The sequence below is a fragment of the Ictalurus punctatus genome, chromosome 15, assembly GCF_001660625.3.
Source record: "Ictalurus punctatus breed USDA103 chromosome 15, Coco_2.0, whole genome shotgun sequence".
Classification (NCBI taxonomy): Eukaryota; Metazoa; Chordata; class Actinopteri; order Siluriformes; family Ictaluridae; genus Ictalurus; species Ictalurus punctatus.
This window is the reverse complement of record NC_030430.2, coordinates 20,106,407-20,123,771: the sequence shown is the minus strand read 5'-3', so window position 1 is coordinate 20,123,771 and position 17,365 is coordinate 20,106,407. Positions and strand designations below refer to the sequence as shown.

The 17,365-nt window shown below is 38.9% G+C and overlaps 1 protein-coding gene across 2 annotated transcripts; it reads left to right on the top strand.

Annotated features, from left to right (window-relative positions):
- The first annotated feature begins 214 nt into the window (after positions 1–214).
- Positions 215–7,242, top strand: dtx3 (deltex E3 ubiquitin ligase 3). 2 transcript variants are annotated; one of them, XM_017487983.3, is made up of 5 exons: positions 215–770; positions 937–983; positions 2,523–3,319; positions 3,451–3,668; positions 5,410–7,242. In XM_017487983.3, the coding sequence occupies exons 1-5, from the start codon at positions 694–696 to the stop codon at positions 5,483–5,485; spliced, it is 1,215 nt and encodes a 404-aa protein (XP_017343472.1). In that variant the 5' UTR covers positions 215–693; the 3' UTR covers positions 5,486–7,242. The 2 variants fall into 2 exon arrangements, with proteins under 2 accessions (XP_017343472.1, XP_053542330.1); XM_053686355.1 differs by lacking the exons at positions 215–770; positions 937–983 and adding an exon at positions 1,019–1,396.
- The last annotated feature ends 10,123 nt before the right edge of the window (positions 7,243–17,365 follow it).

The window sequence follows — 17,365 nt, the reverse complement described above, 5'->3', positions numbered from 1 at the left end:
ACATAGTTGCCTGATATCAAATATGATACAAAAATAATCATAAGTAAATATTATTATTATTATTATTATTATTATTATTATTATTTTGGATTTTGTCAGAGTCCAATAAACACTTCAATTTTAAAAAATGTGAATTTTCTGCCTATTATTTGAGGTGTCAGGCTTCACAGGGTTAAATTAGTGAATACAGTTAGAGGGCTCGTGCATGTATCCAACCCCAAAATCCGGCACACTTATTGAAAAGCTGCCATTCAAAATGGCGCCGTGCAGTGGCCAGAGACTCCTGCTGGACTTTAATCCGCTACGATCCGAGTGACGAACTTCCTGCTTCCCTTCTCACGGGGTCCTGGAAACTAGATCAAGATGACACCCTCTTCATGTTACCGGTTACTTATGGCAAGCGGAAAATAGATTAATACTAGGCTAATAATAATAATAATAATAATAATAATAATAATAATAAAGACGGTTATCCTGATAAAGTCGGATATGGTTTCCTCGGTGTGCACGGATGGGACTCGGAAGAATCCCGAGAGAACTGAACACCAAAACACAGCGCGCGTGCGTTAATGTGGACTGTGGACGTTGCACGGCTTGACGTGTGCTTTAACCAAACAAATGCATCGGTGATACGGTCATGATCCCGTGTAATTCCCGTGTTCTAAAGGTAACCCCAATGCAACGCTTGTCTTTATGCTTCCATCGGACCTTAACCGTTTTCCGGGTGCTGTAGATTACCAATATACCGAGCTCTTCCGGCAGCACAGGAGGTGAGATTAAAGACAATGCACGCCTTCTTTTTTTAAATTCTTTTGTTCAACATTGTGACATGAAAAACGGAAAGTTGCAACACGTCTCTTTTGTCCTTTGATCCTACATAGCCTATCTGATGTGTCAATAAAAAGTCATCTTGTTTTTATATCTTTTCTGTAATAGGGTGATATCCAAACCTGCCGTTAAGGGCGAATTTATGGGCTCACAAGGTAAAAGAGTTTCCCCATGTAACTCATTGATTGTTGTAATAATAATAATAATAATAATAATAATAGTAAACACTGTTGTTTGATGCCGGCTGTTTGCAGTTGATTGAGCGGAGGAGGAGGCGGGGAAAGGAGCGCGAGCTCTTTGTTTATCCGGTGTTTTTGTGCTGTTCAGAAACAGCTGATTCGGTTCTGCGCCGCGAGCGCCTGTTGATATTTGACGTCTTCTGATGAACTCCCCTCGCAGCACACACACACACACACACACACACACACACACACACACACACACACACACACACACAAAGCAGAGTTGAGAAGTCTAGAATATTCCGTGAAGAGATTAGGTGTGCTGATAGCCTACAACATCGGAAAGAAGGATTCGTAAACTGTCTCGTGTTAACTCGAGAAGAAAGGTAACGTCGCGCGCTACTTTTATGTTTTTCCCCCTCCTCGAGTGCGGTTCAAGAGTATGCATGTATGTGTTTTGGTGTAGCGACAACCTGAATTGTTCAAAAGTAAGCTACCAAGTTGTAGAAATGTGAATATGTCTGAGTTCAGATTAGTTTGCATTTAGGCCCGACTTTTCTTTTTTTCTCTCTTTTTTTCGCTGACGCAATTCATGCATGTAGTTCCGAGAAATGTCTCTAGCTCTGATTCAAAGCTGAAAATAATGTCAGCTTGATGGAATAAACATCCTTGTTTTCATGTTCAGTTCAGGGGGATCTGCTCTGTGGGTTCCAGTTTCTCGGTAACATGACAAGCTGTGTTTTCTCGAGTGCAGTTAGGAATAGATTGCACATGCTTTAGTCGATCTTCTGCTTGGAGGGTTTAAAAATAGGCTACCAAGTTGTAGGAATATGAATCTAGATTCACATTAGTTTACATTTAGGCTGAATTTTTGCTGATGCAATTTGTACATGTAGTGCTGAAGAATGTCTGCCAAAAAATAAATCAGTATGGAAATAATGGCACCTTGTTAGAATAAGCATGGGCTACCTGGTTTCCTTAGTAGAAGTACATTTAATGTGAAGAGATTTGATGGAGCCATGCTGCATTTGTTTTGTTAATATAAACACATTAGGTACGGTTACATGCAGCCAAAGAATCCGTTAGTAATCGGATTGATGGCTAAATCGGATCGAAAAGCCTTCGTGTAAACATCTCGATCGATCCGATGGAGCTCGATCCAAATGAAATATCGATCGTATTGAAAGGGGTGGTGTAGATTTGAAATGATCAGGTAAATATGGAAAAAAAGCCATGTAAACGTTTGAATCTGATTATTTTCTCAATCAGATAAAAAAAATATATGTATCTTGCGTCGTGCAGTAGTGTGAGTTTTGTTCTAAATATGTCATGCACATGTAAATACATATTTGAATCGGATTTCAATGTTTAAGGTACATGTAAACTGTACTTTCATAATCTGCAATTGGATTGGAATTCATTCAGATAATTCATTCAGAAAATGGGTGCATGTAAACATACCTAGTGAGGATTGTTTTGGGTTTGTCCTCTCACCTTGATTTCTGTGCCTAGTTTCATCTGATGAGATGAGTGTGCGCACAGGCCAGGGCAGTGATGAGGTACTGGTGTCTCAGGCTGTGTGGGATTACCTGGCAGCAGCTGGGAGGCCGTGGCTGCTTGACTTTGAGGATAAACAGGGACTGAGCGCTGGCATCGTGCGCCGTGGTGAGCGTGGAGGCTGCTGTGCTGTAAGACTTTCCCCGGTGGAGGGCAGGACCAGCTTGATGGAAGGCCCAGTCTCACCTGCCACACGCAAAGCCTTTATAGACCTGTGCCGCTGTGCCCGCAAGGAGATGACCAAACAGGAAGCTGCTCCAAAGAGGAAGCGCTCTCTGTTACCCTGTATTGGGGTGGTGGAAACGGACGCTGAGGGCAGTTTGCTTCCTCCTCCTCCTCCACAGCCACGTCGATCCCAGAGGCAGCAGCAAAGGTGTAGGAAAAGCACTGAGATGGACTCCTGCACTGTTTTGCCCATGTTGCACGAAGCCACAGCAAAGACGGATTGTGATTCAGGAGCAGGCCGGTCAAACGAAGACGACAGCGCCATCTGCTCCATCTGCATGGGAGAGATGGTGGAGAAGACTACTTTGGAGAAGTGCAGCCATTCGTTCTGCCGTTCTTGCCTGGAACAGGCATTCCAGGTGAAGAAGGCTTGTCCTGTGTGCAGGCTCGTTTATGGCCAGCTCATTGGGAATCAACCAGGAAATGGTAGCATGATGGTGGAAAGAGACCCAGATCTGGAGTTGCCTGGGCATGAGGGCTATGGCTGCATTTGCATTATCTATAGTTTCCCACCAGGGTTCCAATCAGTAAGTATTTCGACTTTACTTTGATTTGCTGTCTTATTCTGCCATTTGACTGAACTGAATAGCAATCATCACAATGCAGTCTTCCTTTTAGTTTGTGTATATATTTTTTTTATTGTATTCTATTTTTCCAGCAAGAGCACCCGAACCCTGGGGTGCGGTATCCAGGCACAGATCGTGTTGCCTACCTACCGGACAGCCCCGAGGGTAACCGTGTGTTGCGACTGTTGCGGCGGGCTTTTGAACAGCGGCTCATTTTCACCATAGGAACCTCCATGACCACAGGCATGCATAATGTCATCACATGGAATGATATCCACCACAAGACCTCTATATGGGGTGGACCACGATGGTATGCCATCTTATATGAATGTATTGTTGATAAAACCAGATTTGCTGTGGTAATCCCTGTTTCATAGTCATGTGAGGTAGCCACAGATGTATTGATCTCCTTCAAGCATAGTGAGGCTCATCAAGAGTACAGCATTACTTGATTAGAAGCAGGGGCATGCTTAAGGCTCTGGTATACTTCGTTTTTTCACGTGAACGCTAGTGTATACGCATAGTCGTAATGCGTCTGTGAAATTTGCGTCACGTGTACTGTACGCTGTTCCTAGCATACCCATAAAAAGTGAAGCATACGTCCTACTTTAATGCACATTAGTTCTGACCAGTATTGTCTTTACCCTCCCTGTTTAGGAGTATAATGGGTAGTAGTGCACTGTAAACATGCTAGGACAAAACTAAGATAAAAATGAACATGGATAATTATTGTAACTGTCCGAAATTGGAACCTTTTCTGAAAAGAGGTGGTCTTCCTTGCCTGTATTATTTTGCCCATACAAGTGTATGCTATATATGGACAGCTAATCACTATCTTAAGGCTGTAGGACTATGGTGTAGTTGCTAATCTTATGGAAGGTGTGGCAGAGAAATCGGACACAATTCAGTTCCACGATTACAGCCTAAGAAAGTTAAGAATTTTTGAGAGATTTGAACCCAGTAAGAACCAACTTTGGACATCACCAAAGATGTCCATTACTGACCTGACCAATAAAAGGCATTGTCATTGGTCTACTTTTGGGGTCGGTCCTGATTTGGCCTTAAACATACATCTTTTTTTGGTTTGTATCATGTTTGTCTTCCACATATTTCCCAAAAGATGTTATAAAAATGTTCCCTTTGACCAAAATCCAGATGACCAAATAAAGGTTGGCCTTTTAAAATATCTTTGTACTCTGTAGGAATAATTTAATAACTGATGACAGCTTGATTCAGGGTGCCAAGATCTTCGGTTTAGCCATAGCACGTATGAGTCTTGACCTCTTGCAACACCAAAATGGGAGCCACCTGAAAGCTAACACTTTTCTGACTGAATGTGAATGATGTGGGGCATGAAAGATGTACATTTTCCATGGTAAAAAATGGAGTAACCGTCACACTAGACTTTTGCCTTGCTGTTTTCTTACGAATGCATGCTGCACAGCTGAAAAAAGCCATCTCGCTAGGGTTTTTGTGATAAAACTCTGTTTTTCTTTCTGCCTACTAGGATTTTCTTGCTAGCAATGATGGCACCTCTATTTATTTGATTCGGTTTAACCAGTATTTACTTTGCTTGGTCGATTCTGGTGTAGTTTATTATACTCCCAAAAAAAAACATTGGTTAGCCAGCCAAAAAAAAGTAACAATTCAATTCAACTTTATTGTCATCATACATATACAGGGGTGTACAATATAACAAAATGTTATACTACTAAATGGGATCAGATGCTATTTAGTTGTAAGTGTCATTTATTGGCTATGTAAATAATATATATAAATAAAAAAAAAAACACACACACACCCAGACCTTCAAATCCTACAGTTTGCTCAGGTTCTTGATTTATAATCCTGTGTGTAATTGCTTATGTGGAGGAAAAGCTTACATCCACACAGACTATGGATATGATGCTATATTACGATACAGTTATGTGCACATGTCGTTGAAGGAAGGGGGGTTATATAGAGGTATAGAGGGCAAAGCTGGCAAGATTAGCGAACATCATTTACAGCAGCTTTAAATCAAAATTTTATATCTGTTCTTTCTTTTACAGCTTTGGTTACCCAGATCCTACATACCTCGTGCGGGTGACGGAGGAGTTGCGGGAGAAAGGAATAACGGCTGATTGATCCTTTGGTACTCGGCACTTTGGGACAATTAGCGACCTGGCAGGTGGACCACATTGACCCCAGACTATCCAGTGATTCACTGTGTTAATGTAAATCACAGCCATTCTGCAGTACCGGTTTGGTCAGGTGGCTGAGATTGTGTTGATTTTGTTTCTTTTTGTTTGAACAAAAAGTGATTGCAATAAATGACACTTTATAATTGAGTGCAGTGCATTCCACACTTTTATTAGCTTCAGAGATGGCACTTTGGAAAAGTTAAGAGTGAAATCAAAAGCTCTGTGGTTTGCTGAACTTTGAGATGGAGTGGTGACTAACTTCTTTCGGCTGTAGTAGGGAAGTAAACTGTTTTCATGTTCTAGGCAAATGGCTTTCTCTTGTTTGCTCTCTGTTTCTTCTGTCCAGAAGGTTTTCTGTGACTTGTTCTTGTTTTGCCATTGTCTGGACCAAGAAAGCAAACCCTAGCTATACACATACTGGGTCATTTTTTCATAAGCAGCACTACAAGGCACTTTGCAGTTATGTATGTGTGTATGTGTGTATGTATGTATGTATGTATGTGTGTATGTATGTGTGTATGTGTGTATGTATGTATGTTAATTGTTACAGATTGGAGCTGATTTCTGGGCTTTTTCCAGATACGCAGCATTTTGCAGATGTAGAGACCAGTTTAGCGGCTACAATCTGATGTCAGTCCCTATATGCCCCCATTTTTGCTTCCTCTTATCTCATCCAGAAAGATCCTATGTTTCAAGATATATATATATATATATATATATTTTAAAAAAACATTTGTCTTGTTTTTATTATTATTAATTCATCTGTCATTTGTGTTCTGGTTAGTGTTTGGAAAACCCCAGTCAAGAATTGCTGCTGTGATTAGATCAGCTTTAAAAAAAAAAACCCCACAAAAACAAATGAAAAGTGGAAAGTTTCTTTTGCATGTCTGTTGTTGATTGAATGTGAAAACTTCTATATGATGTCATGGGGGAAAAAAGACCTGTAGACTAATCCCAAATCAAATATATGGCACAATCAGATTCTTCGCCATGGAAGAATCACACTTCAGCCTCAAATCCAGCAAACAGCAAGCGCTGGATGTATTCCATGTCAGTAGGCTTTCTTCATTTATAGTGACGCACTACCAGTGTGATTCTACGTCCATGTGATTAGTTTATCCCAACAGTATAATGGAAAAATATGCAGTAGCATTTATTTTCTCATTCAGTCTGTTTTTGTACTGTTAACTAAAGAACTCAGCATGTTCTAAGTGATAAAGACTTCTCTGTACTAGGTGGTCACTGGTTATAGCCAGAAACCTGAAGCACGTTCTCTCAGTTAGTCGAGAACATTATAGTACCTGTCCGATTTGGTTCATCATTACAAACTTGAAATCTTTTCTGCTATATAAAGAAATGTGAGGATTATGGCTCTGAAAGGGTTTATTAACTATAATATCATGAAATGCAAAGAAGATCCACTGAATATCTGTAAAGCTGTTTCAAATGTTTCTTTTTGTTTGATCCTCCTCGTTTTCTGTTAAGGGACCAACACCTTTTGGATGACATAGTGACACCGATCATGCAAAATTCTATGCAGTTCATGTTAGATGAGGAAGAAATAAACCTCTTAAAGATAATCGATTGTTATTCAAAGTTCATGATTTGCCTTTATGACTGTGTTGATTTGTACGCGACAGACCTGTCTGCTGCAATATGTGCTTTATGTTTTCATACTTGAATAAAGAGTTCTGTTCAGTTGCTCTGCAGCCTGAGAGTTTTTATTGCTTGCTTAAGGAGTCTTTGCACAAACACTGCTTAGTAAAATTTTGACAGGAAGTGAAAGCTATCGCTGCATAATTGGTTGATCTGCAGATCTGCTCTCTCTTGTGAAGTCACTAAGACAGCAGTAGTCCAGCCAGGCAGTTAAAGAATATTAAAGAAAAGAGCATAATTTAGGGATATTTGATTATAAAAATGGATAATGTTCAGAACAGGAAGAGATCCATACACAATCATTTAGACTGCACTGATGAAAAGGAGCAGTTTTTCCAGAAGAATGAATTCTATCTATGAGACATTTGTACTATCCTGTACAGTTATACCACGCTGGCCTTTAGGCATAGGCTAACATTTGTCAGCCATTTATGTATTAAAATGTATAGAATATCGACTCTCTTCCTTGACATGAATTTGCTATGACGTTTGTGTGAGAAATTTCAGTAGAAACCTCAAGACACTCTCTTTAGTGGTTATGTTCTCTCTATAGTGGTTATACTATTAATGATCAACGGGATGTGGCTTCAGATTCCAGACATGCCATGGAAGCAAGTCAGAGATCCACTGTAGCCACTAAGCCTATAATCAATGCCTCCGAACCCACAGCTGATGAGTTATGTTCTTGAATTGCTTTTGTATTCAGGGGTCTGATAGGACATCCAGTAGAATATGATGTGTAAGGCAACAAATAAATGACTCAATTACAAGATTCATTTTAACCCAGGGGTTCCCAAAATTGAGGTCGCAACCACATGTGGGGATTTTAAAATGGGGTTGTGAGAGAAACTCTCAGTCTCCTCTGTGGTCTTATTCATTTGGTTTAGAAATGAATATTAAAAAATATCACTATCGGGACAGACTTTGTGTGCTACTATTTGAAAATGTTACGGGGAGTCATTACAACCACTAGTTCCTCGATAACATCAATTCACTGAAACCACAGTAGTCAATAAAACAAAAACAAACATATTACCTAAATGTTTTTAGCATATGATTTTAGAAGTCATAAATGATAAATAATATAAAAATAACAAATAAAATAATGTTCTTTTGGGGCCAATTGTCCAAAAAGTGGAACCCTTGTTTTAACTGAAGAAATAGGGTGGTGATTTTTTTTTATAGCTATTGGTTCTGAATCATTTAATATGCACTACAGTATATATACACTGCATTCAGTTTATAATGCCCTGCATTGGACTGGCGTTCCATCCTGGGATTTTCCCAGCTCAGGCCCAGTGTTCCCGGGATAGGCTCCAGGATATTCCGCAACCCTGACCTGAATAAAGCGGTTACTGAAAGTCAAATTCTTGCTAATGGAAAATATTGCGAATTGGCGAATGACGTTTTCTGGCCAAACATTGCAGTTTTCACATGAAAACATGGCATTCATTTGATTTCCTCAGGTAAAAACATCTACTGTTTAGTATGTAATACTTGAGTAGGTTTAAAAGTAGCAACTTTTTTTAAACTTTCATTAAGTACATGTTTTGGCTGGATTCTTCAACTTTTACTCGAATTAGACTTTGTATACTTTCACGTAAGTATAATTTCTCACTCCTTTGTCCACCCCTGTACAGAAAAACAAAGAAGACCAATTAAATTTGAAGAAGACCAATTAAATTTGTAGACATGAGACATTTAGGTTCTATGTTCTATGTATTTCACATTTAAAGAAAATAAATCATATCCATCCAATGTCTACATTTCCTTTTCTGACTGTAATAAGCACAATAAAGTGCTGTTAAAGAAAAATAATCAATGACAGCATGGTGTAATGTGGCCCGACGTGATGAAGTGCACGAATTACTGTTGCCGCATTGAAGATGATTATTTTCCCATAAAAGCACATCCCAAATTATTCCTCCATACTACGGAAATTTGCCAATGTTTACAAATTTTTATTTATTAAAGAATGAAATTTTTATTTATCTATTTATAGTTGCATTGAATGCTGTAGAATGTCCACAAAACAAGTTAGTTATCAGTTATGTTACAACAGCTATAAACACTCATCCCCTCGTCAGTCTCATATTTTTCTCTTGTAGTTAATAAGACAAAAAAAAAATGATCAAGAAAATGCAAATATAAAAGTGAGGACTTTCCCAAAGCAGAAAATGTACTGACACTGGAGACTCTTTCAAATACATTTTTGTAAATGTTTATTTACAGAAACTATGATACATTTCTTCTTTGTTAAATAACAAATCTGGTTCTTATTAATGCTAGATTATGTGTCGTAAGTGTTGGCTATACAAGCCCCTATGTAAGCGCAGAAGTTATAATTTCTATGTTATGAATCAGCGCATTCACATAAACATGGGATTTGAATGATATCCAGCACTATTGTCAGAGACACTTTTGTAAAAAAAATAAATCAACCCCTTTTGACCAATCTGATTTGATAACTGCCTGTAATGTCTTTCATATTCTCTGATCAGCTTTTAAATCCTTCAAACTGTAAGCCATATCTCTGACATATCCTGACAACACTTGAAATGGCATACCCTGCCTTTGGTAAATCTGCTCTGCAATCCAAGATGGTAGTGGGAAAACAATATTTTAGTTTTTTCATGACTGAAAAACACTGCTTATTTGAAAAATGCATAACAAAGCAGAGTAGTTTCTGCTCAGTGTATTTGTTATTCTAACAGCATTCCACTTTAAAATGGTCTTCTGATGTGATCTTAAGGCTCACACAATTGATATATGCAGCTATGTAGCTACATTGATGTCTGCATTATGTCTTGCATTTTTAGTTGCTTGATAAATACCAAAAAAATTTTTGAATGCCTTGAAAAAAAATATTTACCCACAACATACCACAGTCTATATGAATGCTCGTCATTGAGCATTTGCGAGTGCCTACAACATTATTCAGCTTATAAGTGAAATTATTCTATATTAAGACTTCAATGGTGAGTTCACAAGGGCTGGAATCAACACTATTGCCTATCTAAGTCCAGACATTAAACAGCCAGGAAAAAGGAAACACTAGTTTTGAAATGAAGGCCTTGAAATCAAGAAACTCTTTTGCTGCATTTAAATTGCATTGCTGATGAACACATTGCTGCATTTGGTATCGCCACTAGAGTGTGGAAGAGAGTGGTTGGAGCTGTGTGCATGATGAAAAAGTGTGATGCTGTTGCCAACAGCGCCGCTCCTCTACCCATATGTTTGGAGCATTTGAAACTATTAGACTATTAGAAACGCCAGCATTAGTCTGGGAGATGAATCACGGGGGTGTGTTGAGTAATGGCTGCTATTTACCAGCTGCATGTTGAGTTTTATCCCACTTTTGGCATGCATTTATTGAAATTAGTACCTCGTCCTGATCCTCGTCCAGTCCTGATGTACTGTAGATTCAAATTCTGACCAGATGAATGCAGCAGTATTCCATGATACTGAGATGTGTGCATGTGTGCGTGTGTGTGTGGTGTAAGAGTGGTTGTCCAGACCAAGTCCAGATGTTAAAGGTCTCAGGATGGACTATGCTGGATATCTGCAAAGATGAGCTGGACTCGAGGGCAATAGCAGAGTGTGAAAGCTTCCTTGGACATCTGCTGTTTTATCACTGCGCATCGTGGCCCATCTGGGCATCTCTCCTGATTGTACTCATCCTGCTTCATCTCTCTCTCTCTCTCTCTCTCTCTCTTTTCCCAATGTGGAAAAGGAGCTGGGGTTTGTGAAGGAAGAAAATATATTCCAGTAATCAGTGGTGCTAGGTAGATCTTTAATATCATTATACAGACATTAATTTTGCCACAAGAACAAATACAATATTCTACCAAATCAGTCTTGTCTTACATATTTAGATGTCATCCCTTGTCTAAAAACTTGGACATGCCAGTGCTCACAGGTACATAATACTAAACAATGGGACTGTATGTTTTATTGAAGCTCTAGCTATTTCAAGAAATACATATATAATACAAATGCAATGGCCTATCTACTATCTTCACCAAATGCGTAAAAAAAAAAAAAAAAAGGAAACAGTCCTAAATGCTGATGCAACGTGTGTTTGCATAAAAAAAATTGCACAGCTTTTGATTCAGTCGTTGCTTGGCATGCATGTTTCCCCAGGAAACCGCCCTCATGTCATTATCCAGCTGGCTATACGAGAGGACTCGAGCAGGGAGCTGTTGAAATGCAGCCAGAATGCAAATACGGGTTTGATTGTTCTAAGCATCTCCGTGCATGTGTTTAGAATTAAACAGCAGATTTTGTTTCAATCTAAATGAGCAGCTAGATCATACAGATCAGAAAAGAAAAGAATAGAAAATATTGATCTGCATCTGTAAGGTGAATTAACTTGCACATTCTTACATTAAGCTTGTTATATTTAAAGGCATTCTTATGAGTCCTTTGATGGAAATTGAAAATATTTTTAGCCCAAACTAGATTTAAGTCCTCCAGCACAGACCTGCTGGCTCGCTCCATGCCTTCCTTGGCATCTCCCTGAGGCTGTCTGTCTCTGTCACACTCTGAGCCAGTTGTGCAGAAGATTTCAACAGTGTTTTATGAGTGTGACATTGACATTTGTGGGCTATTGCACTGAGATGCCGGTTTCTGCAGGGCTACCTTGTGCACCCTCCCCATTGCGCTATTTAATTACATGATCTGAGCTCCAGCAGCCCTGGAATAGTGCCTCCTGCCACCATCTCTCTATCTCTTACGTTGTAAATCCTCTCCTAGCTATCTCACCCCTTGCTAATCTGAAAATACATTCTGGATTCGAAATGAACTTTGTAGCTCATCAATATTAACTTAAAGTTTACATACACTTAAGAGAAAATGAAGAGAACAAAGCAATTTAATTTATATCAACAATATATTTATGTGCCCGGTTTCAGATATTACTTCATCCCAAGTAAAAAAAAAGGTCAAATAGTGTGTAAGACATGCATAGTAAAGAGCTGATGATATATTTTCCAAAGTTTGCATTTCCCTTACTGATTGTGGTATAAATGTTTTTTAATAACTTTGATGCACATCCTTTGCCTTTATTATTGCCTCCAACCTCTTTTGTGCTCTCTGAGAAGCTTTTCCTCTTAGTTGTAATATCCGGCCCCCTGTAACACACTCTCCCCTCATACATTCTTCCTGACATTTCTGTTCCAACTCTGCCAGATATCATACAATTCCTTTCTCAAATCAGGTTAGAAGACTAGGAGAATCATGGCACAGTTTCGCCCTAAAATATAGGTGAATTGTCATCTTTTCCATGGGGCCATACATTCAGATAAATCATTCAGATACAGGTCAAGAGGTTTAGTCAATGTTCACATCAAAGACCAGAATGGGGGGGAAACAAATGCTATGGTTTGAGTATTTCAGAAACTGCTGATCTCTGGGACTGTCATGCACAACAGTCTCTAGAGTTCACACAGATTGGTTTGAAAAACAAAAAACTTGCGGTATGCAGTGGTTTTATGGATGGAAATGTCTAGTTGATGAGAGACGTCATAAGATAATTGCCAGACTTTAACTAAAATAACCACTCTTTACAGCAAAAGCAAGGAAAATTGGCTCATTACATTGTTGTCAAAGCAGAGATTCCAAAACCAGGCACTCATGTAGACTGTTAGCAGTTAAAAAGCCTTTTTTAGGGTTGAAAACATGGAAAAGGTCACCTGATACACCAACATGCTTTCCTCAAAGTGTCAAACTATGGTAAAAGCAGGAAATGACTAAAAAGCCTCACCTGTGTCAAAAATCATTACAAGTGCTCCAGTGGCCACTAGGGGCTCTCAAAAAATGTTCATCTTATAAAAGGTGGAACCTCAATATATACAAGAAGTATAAATACTGTATATGTACATGTACAAACTAAATGCACTACATAATATATACAGTATATACATAAACTAATGCATATAAACCGAAATGGAACCCCAAAGGAGAAAGCAGAAAAGTCAGTGTCCTCATAGATAAGGGCCTTGAACGTGTGGATCCAATAAGTCTCTCCCTACTTAAGGCACTTAGGTTTGTCTACACCCCTGGTGCCACATGAAACCTGCTCGATTCCTGACACTGCTAAAGTACAGTATATTTGGCTTCAGGATAATAGTTTGCCATTGGGCGATTTAGATTTCTTGTGCGTATTGCATATCTATGTTCTACCACTCTGTCCCTCAATCTCCTTATGGTGATGCCAATATAGAAATGTTTGCAGGAGCAGTGAAGTCTATAAATCACATGAGTTGTGTTGCAGTTAATAAAGTCCTCAATTAAATATGTTTTATTAAGAAAAAGATCTTTAAAAGAGCTACCTTTGATCATTTTTGAACAATAGTTCCAATTTCCACAGGCAAAAGGCTAAGCCTTGGACCTGAGAGATGGCTCTTGACAAGCGTGTCCTTTTATGGGTTTTAAGGCCTGTCTAAAACTGACCCCTGGGGGCTTGGTATACAGTACAGTATCTGTCTTGTAATTTTTCATCTGCTTGAACAATACCATAGTTGTTTTTGATCATCTGTTTCATTTGTATAAATTCCTTGCTGTATTGTGTCACAAACCACTCTTTGCAACCACGTTAAGCAGAAAAGCATTTCAGAACTCACAACATGTCAAGCCTTGAAGGAGATGCCTTGTGTAAACCAGTAGCCAAGTTTGCTAGCAGGTCATGAGTTAACTGTATGTCTTCAAAATTATGGTAAAATAGAGATAACAAAATCACGATTTTTCTTTATCCCTACTGGGACTGAAGAACAATCAGACTTAGTGAAGAAAATGAGCAACACCATAAGGTTATCTGCCAAAATGACTGGTAAATTATACAAACAACCAGCTGCCAAATTTTACCCGTATTTGGTGGGTGGGTGGGTGTTAATTTCAAACCCTGCACACACTGATTTTGCAAACTGCTTATTATCAGCCAGTTCCAGCCAACTGTGATTCTTTTATCTGATCTATTTTGAAGCACATGCTAAATTATAACGTATTATAAACCTGCACCTAGACAGAGAAAAGCTAATAAAGGATCCTACATCCCAACATTGATGAGATATTCTCCTCCTACTCTCCTCCACACACACACACACACACACACACACACACACACACACACACACACACACACACACACACACACACACACACACACACACACACACACACATGCACTGAGCCAACTCAGGCAGTTTACTTAACACCACTGAAGGTGTGTTTCTTTCTGCACATGTCCTTTTGCTAGCATGTTGGAGGCGTTCGTGTGTATTTATTCAAGCGTCTGTCTCCCTCTGTGTTTGCTTCAATTCTTTGCACTGTATTTCTGTGCACGTGTGCATACTCGCACGTGTATGCTTGTGTGTTTCTCTTCATTCTATTACACTCTGGCCTCTGATTCATAGCTGTCTACTGCTTTTCTCTAGGCATCCGAAAGATTTAAATGCACACACACACACACACACACACACACACACACACACACACACACACACACACACACACACACAGTTCAGTGTTAAGGCAGCGGTAACACAAAATGGGGTTTGTCTCCAGGTTCCACCAGGCAGAATAAAGACCCTGTCCAAGGTGTGCTTGTGAGAGTTGCACTGGTACCTTCGTTATGCTGAGTGTATGCATGAGAAAGGATGTAGAGGGTAAAATGGTAACCTGTAATTACAGCTTAAAATGACGCTTACATAAATAATTGTAGGAGGCTATGGTTGGCAAGGAGTGCTTGTTATAATGTGTGAAGGACTTGCTTAAGATGGACACACGTGGACACACATTTCACTAGCCAGTGTGTGCTGAGATTCTGAAACTGGACCATTGAGGTATTAATAAGATTATTAAATGTAACACCTGATATTTAAGCATTAAACTGTTTAAGGATAAAATATAAGCTATTTTGAGTAATAAAATGTTTGATGTTTTTTTAATGCCTGCAGTGGCGTATTTTAATGGCCTCTGAGCCTCTCTACACCTGTACCCTCATAAATAATGCAAGGATCTATGAATATTCATGAACATATATGTCCTCCCAATAATCCAGGTCATACTATGCAATTACCTATGCTATACTAACCTATTACAGAATGGTATTATGACTCTTTGGAGAAATGGGAATCTAGGTATGTGTGAAAATCAGACTGACCGAAAAGAGTCCAAATGTTCACAAAAATGCATAGGACAAGTACATTCTGTTATAAATGTGCATTTACTGACCTTGATCATTGTTATATTTCATACTAAATTGTTTCAGAAATTAAAACAAATCTAAGATAAAACAAAGGCAACCTGAGTAAACACAAAATACAGATTTTAAGTGATACTGTTATTTATTGAAGCAAAAAAGGTTATCCAATACCAACTGGGCCTGTGTGAAAATGTATTTGCCCCCATAGTTACTAATTCCTCAAATCTATGACACTGCATTCATAATGTGGTTCAGCTGGACGGGACACATCCAGGCCTGATTACTGCAAACCCTGTTCAATCAAACCAACACTTAAATAGAACTTTTTCAACAGCATGAAGTTGGTTAAAAGGTCTTACCCAGTAACACACTATGCCAAAGTTGAAAGAAATTCCAGAAATTATGAGGAAGAAGGTGATTGAAATACATCAGCCTGGGAAGGGTTACAAAGCTATTTCAAAGTCTCTGGGACTCCAAAGAACCACAGTGAGAGCCATTATCTCCAAATGGAAAAACCTGGCATAGTAGTGAACCTTCCCAGAAGAGGCCAACCTTCCAAAATTCCTCCAAGAGCACAGCAACGACTCATCCAGTCACAAAAGAGCCAAAAACAACATCAAACGAACTACTGGCCTCTCTTGCATCAATAAAGGCCACTTCATGACTCCACTATCAGAAAGACACTGGGGAAAAATGCCACCATGGAAGAGTGGAGAGGTAAAACCACTGCTAGACCAGAAGAACATTAAGGTTCACCTTGATGATCCTCAAACCTTTTGGGAGAATATTCTGTGGATTGATGAATCAAAAGTGGAACTGTTTGGAAGACAGGGGTCCCATTATATCTGGCGTAAACCAAACACCGAATTCCACAAAAAGAACATCACACCTATGATCAAACATGGTGGTGGAACTGTGTTGGTGTGGGGATGCTTTGCTCCTTCAGGGCCTGGGCAACTTTTAATAATTGAGGAAAATGTGAATTCTGCTCTCTACCAGAAAATCCTAAAGGAGAATATCCGGTCTTCAGTCCATAAGTTAAAACTTAAGTGGAACTGGATTATGCAGCAAGACAATGATCCAAAGCATAGGAGAAAATCCTAGTCCTAGAAGTAAGTGAAGGACTGATCTTCAGTTATCGGAAGCGATAACTAAAAAATAAATAAAAACTATATTGTGTGTTTACTCAGGTTGCCTTTGTTTTATGTTGTATTTTGTTTGAAAATCTAAAACTATTCATTATGAGATGTACATAAAACCAGAAGAAATCAGATACAAATACTTTTTCACAGCACTGTAAATGATATTTCAGAATCTGAACCATGGCTTACACCAGTGGCCACCCACCCTTTTCCTGGATATCTACCTTCCTGAAGACTATAGCTCCAAACATAATCGTACCCACTTGACCATCTAATCATTAGAAGCCTTAAGAAGTTCTGAATCAGCTAAAACAGGTGTGTTAGATTTTGACTGGAGATGAAACCTGCAGGACGATAGATCTCAAGGAAGAGGTTTGGTGACCACTGTCTTACATTGTCATATTCTCGCTTATTTACTGGTTACCATGACAGACTAAAATCATGGAAAAATCAAATTTTGGCCAATAATATACTCTGATATCTCTGCTTTAAGAAAATATAAATGCATTTGATTAAAGCATGTTAATGTTTTTATTTAGGCTACTTTCTAACCTTGCCTTGGTGTCTGTTTGCTAAGATCACATTGGATGAAAGGCAGTTTAACAAACACAGCAGTAAATGCAGTCAGTCTTCCTAAAGATGTCTAAAACCTTGCTAGCTAAAGGCTCAATTACACTTTCTTTTAACTGTACGTATGCAAGATGGCTGCCCTATGTATCCTGGAAGTTGTTTTTTTGTGCTTGTTGTGGGCAAAAATGCTTGATTTTGCTGCGGCTTTTTAAAATTTTTTGCTTTTTTGTGGAATACTACTCGAATGGACAAA

Bases quoted from the DNA above. Each gene is read 5' to 3' on its own strand.
- dtx3 (XM_017487983.3), top strand. From the start codon at position 694: ATGCTTCCATCGGACCTTAACCGTTTTCCGGGTGCTGTAGATTACCAA. The intron at 984-2,522 runs GTAAAAGAGTTT...TTCTGTGCCTAG, and splicing joins CGAATTTATGGGCTCACAAG to TTTCATCTGATGAGATGAGT. The intron at 3,320-3,450 runs GTAAGTATTTCG...CTATTTTTCCAG, and splicing joins TCCCACCAGGGTTCCAATCA to CAAGAGCACCCGAACCCTGG.